This window comes from Bicyclus anynana, chromosome 9, assembly GCF_947172395.1.
Source record: "Bicyclus anynana chromosome 9, ilBicAnyn1.1, whole genome shotgun sequence".
NCBI classification, from domain to species: domain Eukaryota; kingdom Metazoa; phylum Arthropoda; class Insecta; order Lepidoptera; family Nymphalidae; genus Bicyclus; species Bicyclus anynana.
This window is the reverse complement of record NC_069091.1, coordinates 6,930,918-6,942,213: the sequence shown is the minus strand read 5'-3', so window position 1 is coordinate 6,942,213 and position 11,296 is coordinate 6,930,918. Positions and strand designations below refer to the sequence as shown.

General features: G+C 33.7%; 1 protein-coding gene across 1 annotated transcript; it reads right to left on the bottom strand.

Moving 5' to 3' along the window:
* Window positions 1-5,856: 5,856 nt before the first annotated feature.
* Window positions 5,857-9,502, bottom strand: LOC112044330 (uncharacterized). The gene is made up of 4 exons (XM_024080155.2): window positions 9,365-9,502; window positions 8,626-8,778; window positions 6,815-6,961; window positions 5,857-6,189 (listed from the first exon to the last, which is right to left on the bottom strand). The coding sequence occupies exons 1-4, from the start codon at window positions 9,458-9,460 to the stop codon at window positions 6,019-6,021; spliced, it is 567 nt and encodes a 188-aa protein (XP_023935923.1). The 5' UTR covers window positions 9,461-9,502; the 3' UTR covers window positions 5,857-6,018.
* Window positions 9,503-11,296: the final 1,794 nt, after the last annotated feature.

The window sequence follows — 11,296 nt, the reverse complement described above, 5'->3', positions numbered from 1 at the left end:
TTTCCGTAGAAATACGGGGATAAAATATAGCCTATAGCACCCGGGGATAGTACAGCTTCCCAACAGTGAAAGAATATTTTAAATCGGTTCATTAGTTTCGGGAAACAAACAAACGACCAATCAAATCCTATGGGGTTCACATAATTAGTAAGGCTGGTTTTAGAGTCACGCTGACAAGACGCTGACTGTCGGCGCTGCAGACGAAATGTATAAACTCCTAGGGAGCGTTTCAGAATAACGCGTAGCTATCAGCGCGTGCATTGTTCGGCGCGCTACGCGCTGAGCTGTCAGCGTCCCGTCAGACCAGTCGACCGTCGACTCTAAAACCAGCCTAAAACTAGCTGACGCCCCGCGGTTTTACCCGAGTGATTCCCGTCCCACCAATGTCAAAATACGGGGATGCGTAACTCTCAAATAACGTGGTAAAAGAACTTTTAAAATCAATTCAGTAGATCTAAATACAAACTTTACCTCTTTATATTATTAGTATTAATAAGTAGTCACACTCACACGATCTTTATGTTTCTTATGAGTTATTAAAATGAATTATTAATCGTTACTCTCGCTAGAACGGTTGCATCGATTGGCTATATGTTATTTTCGTTTGTTTGTCTTCATTACAGGGCTGATCAAGGAACAACGGAAAATTAAAACAATTTTAATATAGTTATAATTTAATACAGAGATAATTTTATGCCGTAGGAAGTTCATCAGGTTAGCTTGTCTGAAATAGAATTAGTGAGTCAAGTTTTTGATCCTGATTTCTTGGTGAACCACAGACCCACATACATACACAAGACGTTCCCTTTTTTTGAAAGTACTTGTGCTTTCAAAAGGTATTCACCATAAAAGAACGATGTCCCGAAAAATGGTTCGTAAAGTTCTTCAACTCTCATATCCCAAACATATGTTCCCTGAAACAACAAAATTATCAGATAGTTTTGCATTTAGTTGTAATGCTAAATATTCGGAAGGCTCTCCTGATTATAAAAGAGTATAATGTTAAAAATCATGATTTTCTCGAATTAAATATAGGTTAAAAATGGATATACTAATTTCTAACTTTTTGTTGAATGTTTAAATTGTAATGATTGATGCAGCTTGGTTAAATTTTATTTCTCATAATGTTTTTTTGCTTTATAACAATATGATATTTATCTTCACGCGCATACACTTCCAAAAGAAAACTATCACCTCCTATAATTTTCTTTCGTGCTAATTAAGAATTCTTTGTAATGTATTCTTCTATTGTTCATTTATTTAGCTTTTAACATATTGGCCAGTGTAAGATTTGTTTTTTCAAAATTGCTGATGACTTAAGCACATTTGCGAAGAAACACACTTTCTGAAAATTAATTTGCATGTTTGCCTGTTTTCCTTGTGATTTTGATACGCTTGACATTTTTGCACAGATAACGAAGTGCGCACACCAGCGTTTGTTTTTTTTTCTTGGACACGTATACAAACCCGTCATTACTATAAAAAATATTTTTACCTACCTTGCTTACAACACAGTTGGTTGCTTTCAGATAAGTATTTATTACTGCGGCCAAAGCGTAATGTTTGCATGGGTCTTTTAACTTATATGTCCAAAGAACGTTATTTATTTTTCCATTTTTCATTGAATACACCACCATTTTCACCTGTAATCGATTTATTAACGTTTTAAAAATGTTTGTGGGTGCATTACTGTCAATATAGAATTAATTGTTACAAACAATTTATATACCTCTGGCCCCGATTCTGGAGGGTGTGGGTTCGAATCCGGTCCACTAACTTTTCTCGTTGTGTGCATTTTAAGTAATTAAATATCACGTGTCTTAAACGGTGAAGGAAAAACATCATGAAAAAACCTGCGATTTTTTTTTAATTTTCTGCGTGTATGAAGTCTGCCAATCCGCATCGGGCCAGCCAGATTTGAACAATAATGTGATGGAGTGGTATCCTCGAAACGGAAATAGACATCAAGGACGTCAAATCAAAAGATGGGAGGATGATTTACCAAAAGGATGGAGAAGGATAACTCGAGACAGAAATGAGAGAAAAAAAGCGGGAGAGGCCTATGTCGCAAGGCAACCCAACTATCAATACAAATTAACCAATTCCATACATAAGCTTGAAGAGTTTCCTGAACTGTATATCGTCTTCTTCACCAGACTCATAATGACAGTATACTCATCAATACAAGTTAATCAAGCCCAATTAAATAATTAAGGTACCTACTGTAAACCTTTGAGGAGTTCACTTAACCTTCGTTTCCCTCACCAGACCCCGTATAACAGTCGTCACCTATGTAGGTAGATGTAAAATTCTCATCAATACAAACTTATCAAGAACAAACACAAAATATCAACTGTAAACCGTTAAGTAGTCCAATTTACTGCCCTTTGTCTTCATCATCAGACCCCTAATGACAGTTCCTATCCATCTAAATGTGAAGTTCTCATCAATACAAATTAACAAGCACAAGGTAACTGTTGTAAATTGTTGAGGAGTTCCGTCGTCTGTGTTTCGGCTTCATCATCGGACCGACTGTAGACATTAATGAAATTGTAGTGCTTTAATAGTACATTATGATGTAAGTGCGGTAAGTTAAATATTACAACAATATTGCAGCTCGAACCTTGGCAATGAGCAATAGTAAGGAAGCAAAGGCTGTAATTATCAAATCGCAGTATGTCGTACGACGTTTTATAACACATTTGCGAGGAAACACACTTTTAACACACTTTCTGAAAAATAATTTGCATCTTTGCCTGTTTTCCTTAAGATGACATTTTGATACGCTTGTCATTTTTGCACAGATAACGAAGTCGCACAAAGTTAATTTTATTCATAAAATGTTGAGCATTTTTCTGACATAAAAACTCTTAGCCAAGATTTAAAAAAAGTACCGTTCGTTTTTAGACGGATGATAAAGGTTTTTATATTACGGCACATGTGCGTAATGAATTACGATATTGAAATTGGTGAAATAAGCGATACTTTACGAGCAAATGTGTTATAAAATACCTAATGAAACAATCAACAAATTCACTAGTCGTCTCTACGGTTTTTGAAAGTTCTCCTCGATTTCTCCAGGATGCCATCACCAGATCCTGCCATGATGACAAAGGACCACCCTGAAGGTATACTAAAAAACATACGATACGACATATAGACGAACATAGAACCTCCTCCTTTTTGAGAGTTTGTTAAAAATCGGATTTAAGTTAAACAAGAAGATCAACATTTTACGTTGTAATTATAGGAAATCTGACAAACTTACTCATATTCTAGGTCAAGTTTTCCGTCACTTCAATAATTTTAATTTTAATTGATAATTAGTAATTTGTAACTAGCTGTTGTTAATAAATAAAACACTCTTAAAAAAATACAATTGTCTAGAGATTGATTTGCACTCACCTCTTCAAAAAGGGTTGGTCCAAGAGCTGTAAAATTGTAATGACCATAAGATGTATTCTTATCAGGAACTAGAGATATATCGATTTTGGTCAAATTTTTGGACTTAAGTCCACTGCACAACTCAAATCTTGTAAAGTTTAAATTATATTTTCCCTGTTATTGTAAATAAAAAATAGTGAACACTTAATAAAAAATTGCTAACTACATCGTGTTATATTTCAATTGAAAGAGCTAATTAGAAGGATCTCAAATATAAAATTTTGGAAGTTTTACAATTAAATAGGCTGATAATGATGAAACTTATACCTGCATTATTTTCAAAGAAGTTTCTTTTAAATGTGTATCATTAGCCGTAATTTTTACAACTTTTTAATATACACCATAAAGAATCTAATAAAAAATATCATTAAAATCAACTATAAAATTAAATTGACTCGGTTATAATAGTAATAGTTTTAAAAACACAATATTCACTTACAAAGTGATTTGGGTCCTGCATATCAAAGTTCATTTTGTTACTGTAAACTTTGGAAGTCAGTATCAAAAAAACCACAGTGAGGGCAGAGATGTGCATGATTCACCTGCCGTTTAATGTTTCATCAAATGACATGACAAAGTTACCGTAATGGATTTTAAATAATTTCAAACTTAAATATAATTATCTACGAGTATGATCTATCACCTACTTTATATAGTGACATACGATAATAATTGACTTTGTGACTATTTCCCCGTATTTTTACTAAGTTATAAACATAACTATTATTGAACAAAATACATTTTATCAGCTACTGAAAACCGTTGAGAAGTTCTTTTAAATGTCCCTCGTCTCCATCACCAGACCTCTAATGACAGTCACAACTACCTAGATGTAAAGTTCTCATTAATACAAATTAATCCAGCCCAAACACAAGGTAGCTACTGTAAACCGTTAAGAAGTTCCCTTAATTGTCCCTCGTCTCCATCACCAGACCCCTAATGACAGTTACAACTCATCTACATGTAAAGTTCTCGTCAATACAAATTATTCAAGCCCAAACACAAGGTAGCTACTGTGAACCGTTGAGAAGTTCCCTTAACTGTCCCTCGTCTCCATCACCAGACCCCTAATGACAGCCGCAACCCATCTAGATGTAAAGTTCTCATTAATATAAATTAAAGCCCAAACACAAAGTAGCTTCTGTAAACCGTTGAGAAGTTCCTTTAAGTGTCTATCTATCTATCTAGGTGCAAAGTTCTTGTCGATGAAAGCCTCAATAGCTCAACAGTACGAGTGGTCAGATTCATCACCGAGGGGTGGTGTTTCGATCTCCGCCCCGTTGGTCTATTGTCGTACCCACTCCTAGCACAGTCTTTGCCGACTAGTTGGAGGGGAATGGGGATGGAAATATTGGTCATATTATAAAAAATATGGCAAATATTGTTTTACAAAAAAAAAAAGACTCAAATTAATAAAGTCCGGACACAAGGTAACTGTTGTAAACCGTTAAACAGTTCCCTCTGGTGTGTTGCGACTCCATCATCAGATGAACTCCAGACCTTCATAAAGTTGTAGTGTTTCAAAGTAGTTAATGGAAAAAATATAGTAGGTAACCCTTACGATTTTTGAAAGTTCCCCTCGATTTCTCTTCGGTAAGACGAATTAATAACCTCCTAACCTTTTTTTGAAGTCGGTTAAAAAAGGAATCAATTCTTTCACAGCTTTAAATAAAAACACGTTTTTCAACCATTTGTCTAACATCCTTAGTTATTTTGGACAAATTACGGCAAAATCCATGTGGTACATTTCCATCCCGATGGTCGGATCTTCTCAAATAAACAGATGCCCACACCTTTTACAGTGCCTTCCATATGGTTTTTCAACCATTTGTCTACAGGACATCCTTAGTTATTTTGGATGTAGTACATTTCCATCCCGATAGTCGCATCTTCTCAAATAAACAGGTGCCCACCCTTTTGGACCGATGGGATTGAACCCTAGACTTGTAGGTACATATGTTTTCTGTGCCTAGACCTCAAACTCGACCTTTACCACAAAAAACCATGTCCTTTACCGTGAAAGGCTTGATCAGGGGAGTAGCTTCCGCCTTATCTGCCGTATCAATGATACGTGTGAATGCAAAAATTAGTAAAATGATTACTTGTAATTAAAATCATGTCCTTTTCATTCTTTATTTAATTATTCCTATAATCGAACCCAAACAAAAGTATTACCTCTTGTGTAGTATGTTACAACAAACGTTATGTTATGTACGATTTTACTTTGAGGAGAAAAAGTAGGGGTAAATAAAAAAAAATAAATAGACTTTTCGGGAATTGCCTCTTGTCTATTGGGCCCTCCCAACAAATTTTTATCAGCAAAATAAGTACCATTTATTTTCATACTTACAAATCTTTTCCTTTCAAATAAAAATAGAAATGAATTATTAATCGTAACTCCCGACAGAACGGCTAAATCGATTGGGTGAGGTGATGAAAGAAAAAATACGTACTCCTCTCAAATGAACAACGAAAAATTAAAACAATTTTAATATGTAATTTAATACAGAAAAACGATAATTTTATGCTGTACGAAGTTCATCAGGTCAGATAGTCTGAAATAGAATTTGTGTGTCAAGTTTTTGATCCTGACTTCTTGGTGAACCACAGACCCACATACATACACAAGACGTTCCCTTTTTTTGAAAGTACTTGTGCTTTCAAAAGGTATTCACCATAAAAGAACGAGGTCCCGAAAAATGGTTCGTAAAGTTCTTCGACTCTCTTATCCCAAACATATGTTCCCTGAAACAATAAAATTGTTAGATCAGTAATTGCGCATTCAGTTGCAAAATTCTTTTGATTACGGATGTTAATCTATCTTCATATTCCCAATTTATTTTAAAAATCCGATTATAAAAGTGTATGATGATGTCAAACAATTTTGACTTTCTCGATTTAAATAGTATAACTTAAAAATGGATATACTACAATTTCTAATTTTCAAGACTATAAGTCTCTTAGAAATAAATTTGAAGCCATCGATATAGAACTTTTACTGAGCCTATAAACAATATTGAGAAATTCTTCTCCATTTTTATTATCGCTACATAAAGTATCCTATGATTTTCTTCATAGTATTTACTTTTGGTAATTGGTATTTGGATCAGCTAATCATAAGAAACAATTGGATATTCTTAGTACAATATGCTATAATATTGTTCCCAGCACATGTTCCACATTGAGCACATTTTCCTCAGAAAGTTGAAAACTGTAAACAGAATTCATACTCGTTTACGCAGTACGCACACTCAGCTACCCTCAGCGCCTGGTCTAAATCGTGCTCAAATCTGATCTATGAGTATGTCTGAGATCTATGAGAATATCTAAAACATATCTGAGAGTAAACTTTCTAAATATTTTTACCTACCTTGCTTACAACACAGTTTCTTGATGCTTTCAGATAAGCATTTATTCCTGCGGCCAAAGCATAATGTTTGCATGGATCCTTTAACTTATATGTCCAAAGAACGCTATTTATTTTTCCATTTTTCATTGAATACACCACGATTTTCACCTGTAACCGATTTAATAACTTTTTTAAATATACCTGGGTGCATTATTGTCAAGATAAAGTTAAGTAGGTCAATTAAGTTAATTGATTACATTTGATTAATACAATAAAAAATCCAGTTTATAATTTTTTTATAAAAAAAATGAAACAAGACTCGAATGTTTCTACTCACTGAATCAAAAAGCGAAAAAAACATCATACGTGCTACCTTCTGATCAATTGCAAGGCGGTGCCAAGCCAGTGTCGTGTTAACTAAGCCATTTCTGTATGAACCACTGGACGAACGAACGACGGCGCAACACGAACTGTCTAAAAACCTAAATCTTTATGATTTAATAGGCTTGAATTAATGCATCACTGACTTGGCAGCGCCTTTGAACTGATCAGAAGGTAGCACATACGATGTTAATTTTCGCTTTTTAGTTTAGTGGGTAGATAGTAGATACATTTGTGTCTTGGAAGTCGGTAGAAATTACTGTGAATCGTTGAGGAATACTCTTAACTATCCTTCAACTTCCTCACTAGACCCCTAATGAGAGTTGTTACCCATCTAGATGTAAAAATAATCAAGAACAAACACAAGGTAGCTACTGTGAACCGTTGAGGAATTCCATTTACTGTCCTCCGTCTTCATCATCAGACTCCTATTAATAGTCACTACTCATCTAAATGTAAAGTTCTCATCAATACAAATTAACAAGCCCAAACACAAGGTTACTGCTGTAAATCGTTGAGGAGTTCCTTCGTCTATGTTTTGGCTTCATCATCAGACCGACTGTAGATCTTCATGAAATTGTATTGCTTTAAAATACCTAATGAAAAAATTAACAAATGCACTAGTCGTCTCTACGGTTTTCGAATGTTCCCCTCGATTTCTCCAGTATGCCATCACCAGATCCTGCCATGATGACAATGCGACCACCCTTAAAGGGCCCTCCTCCCTGGCCCAGGCCTTCTCTAACCACCCGACAATTTAATTATATATAAAAAATCTTGATAATTCTACTTTAATAATGAAATCATTACTTTATCAAAAAAAGTTTGCTACAAAGTTTTATGACATTTTTAATTTGTCTACAACGGGAATAAGTTAAAAACGTTAACCATAACATTAGTTTTACGATATTTTTTTTGTTTTGTTTTTGTTTGTTCATTCGTTATTTTTTAAGCTTGTAAGTAACAGAAAAAAATAAAAATAGTACAGCTTCAAATGTTACTTCGCCGCTTTGCTACTTTGGCGAACATTTAGTTTTTTTTTTTTTTTGCCCTGTGTTTTTCTTCAAGAAACATACTTTTATTAAGTCAATTATTTAACCAGATCCTTATTTATAGGTACATGATATTATCTCCATATACTTTTACACAGGGTTATATTTGGGTTCACAGGGTCGATGTTGTATGGGCCGGTGGGCAGTCCCCTTTACATTTTCAAACAAAACAAAAAGATTTTTTAAAATCAGACCTCAAATAACGCCAATATCGCTAGACATGCATACACCCGAACATAGAACGTCTTCTTTTTGGAAATCGGTTAAAAATCGGATTTAAGCTAAACAAGATCAACATTTTACATCATTTCAATATTTTTAATTTTAAATTAACTATAGTAAATAAATAAAACACTCTTAAAAAGATACTTAATTATCTAGTGATTAATTTGCACTCACCTCTTCCAAAAGGGTTGGTCCAAGAAATGTAAAATTGTAATGACCATAAGATGTATTCTTATCAGGAATTAGTGCTATATCGATTTTGGTCAAATTTTTGGACTTGAGTCCACTGCACAACTCAAATCTTGTGAAGTTTAAATTATATCTCCCCTGTAATTATAAAAAGTAGTGAACGACTGAAGGTCACTTTTAAATAAAAATGTATAAAAAATTGCAAACTGCATCGTGGTAATATCAAATGAAAGAGCTAATTAAGAGGATCTCAAATGAAATGTATGAAAAACTAGCGGACCCGGTCAAGCTTCGCTTTGACTAATGTACGCTTCTTCTACTACCTACCTACCCCTACCCTACCCCTACCCCTACCTCTACCCTACCTCTGTGTAACGATTTTTAGCTTCCTACCTTGAAAACAGCGAAAAGTTCCATATAAAATTTATTCTCTCTTTTAAGTGGGCAGATTTTCAAAAAAAATGATGCACAGTTTTTTTGTTTGTCACAAATAGTTTGCATATCAATTTTTAGCTTTCTACCTTCTAAATTGTGAAATGCATTTTAAGAAATTCAGAACAAGACAAAAAGTAGCCTATGACACTCTTCACCCTTTTAACTATCTTAAATATGGATGTCTTAAGCTCAATAAATTTTTTATTTAATCTTTTTTATCAAATATATTTTTTGTATTATAATATGATTAAATTGACTATAATAGTAATAGTTTTAAATATACACTTACAAAGTGATTTGGGTCCTGCATATCAAAGTTTATTTTGTTACTGTAAACTTTGGAAATCATTATTAGTAAAACCACACTCAGTAAAGACATGTGCATGATTCACCTGTTGCTTAATGTCAAACAACATGACAAAGTTACAGTAATGGATTTTAAATCACTTCAAACTTAAATATAATGAGCTATATAAAGTACATAGATGATTGATCATAGATAACATACGAACTACGTTATACTTAATTGATTTAGTGAATATTTACTATTATATACTAAGTATATAAAACATAACTAATAATGATCAAAATATATTTCATGTACAGTATGCATCAAGTGCAAATAAGCAAACTAACAACCAGTTTGATACTGTTACTATTACGTTAACGTAAACGGGATGGGGGTGATGACTAGGTATAATGTTTTTTATAATAAATTCGGGTAAATAAGGTCAATGTTAATTAATTTATACATAAAAAGCAAAGGTTAACGGGATATTTGCAAAAAAATTAAGATTATAAAATTTAAAAATCTAATAAAAATCTTTTATCGTAATTAGATAAATATTCATACAGTTTTAGCTTCCTTACATTAAATGTGACATTTTTCAATAAATGAACTATTACCATAAACGCACAAATAACAAAGATATTAGAAATTTTGTTTGAACACCCATATTAATCTAACGATCAGCGAGCCAACGACGTCACTAAATCGTGCCATTTTGTATGGAGCGTTTTTCAGGGATCCGCGGCAGCGCCGCAAATCTGACCCTTTAAATCCCTGTAGCTCCGAAAGTAATGATCGCAGACACCCTGTTACTTTTACAAAATTGCTTTACTATTAGCATACTCTTAATTTATATACAATTTAAAAAACTGTCATCATCCCTATTTCTAAGGAATTGAAACAGCGCCATCTAGTGGCACTACTGCACAACTGTTTCAATTCCATATAAATTTGCGTTTACGTCAACGCGATGGTAACAGTATGAAAATATTGAAAACTCCCACTACGCACACAGATATTAGCTAGCGTTACTATATCATTAATCTGTGCCCTAGCGTTTGACTACAGTACAACTTAGATCTGATAGTATCTGCTTTTCCGGATGAGGCGTTTTAAACTTTATCATAGTATAAGGTAATTCTGCAATAAATGAAAGGTTAAATTCACATTAAAATAAAAGAAAACATCGTTTTAATTAAAAAAAAAACTCGCACTCGCGAGTTTCAAATCAACTAGCAAAACATCGTAACAGAATAGCAATCCTGGACGAAACATAATTAAGTAGCTCTAAAGTGTTTTTCAGATAGCATGGATACAAAAGTCGCTTGTATGACGTTCATAATACTACTATTATCGTACTATTATCTACTATTATCGTGAATCGCGGTTAACTTTCAAGAGCAAGTGGACTTGCGCGTAAAACGCCTCATCTGGATAGGCTCGAAGCTATGATGCAACGCGCTTTACCTATTTATCCTCTATACTCACTTTGTATGTGATAGGGAAAGCGGAAGCATTTAAGGTATGTGTTGTATGTATCATCAATGATGAGTCAAACCTCTAAGTAAGTGCAACGATTTTAACACGCAGCGGTGCTGGTTCTATGCAATTTCTGGTAGTTCTATATTATAACATTAAAGGACAAAATCAAAGGAAACCAGTGTCGAGGAAAATGTTCACACCAATGTTCACATATAAAGCACTTAAGCTACTGAATGTACGCAATAGTTTGATCTCAGAGGAATCTACTTTTTATACCACAGAACATTAATATTAATTTTAGCTCTCATTTCGACATGTTAAGCCTACATGACATAATCAGTTGACATAACAACTGTGTCAAAATCAGTCAAAATAAACTTAAATTAAAACTAAAAGTGCTCGTACGAAAATCTTTATCGCAATTTAAAAAGATAATTTTACTGATATAAA

Bases quoted from the DNA above. Each gene is read 5' to 3' on its own strand.
- LOC112044330 (XM_024080155.2), bottom strand. From the start codon at position 9,460: ATGCACATGTCTTTACTGAGTGTGGTTTTACTAATAATGATTTCCAAA. The intron at 8,779-9,364 runs GTAAGTGTATAT...TTATAATTACAG, and splicing joins TGCAGGACCCAAATCACTTT to GGGAGATATAATTTAAACTT. The intron at 6,962-8,625 runs GTGAGTGCAAAT...AATCGGTTACAG, and splicing joins GACCAACCCTTTTGGAAGAG to GTGAAAATCGTGGTGTATTC.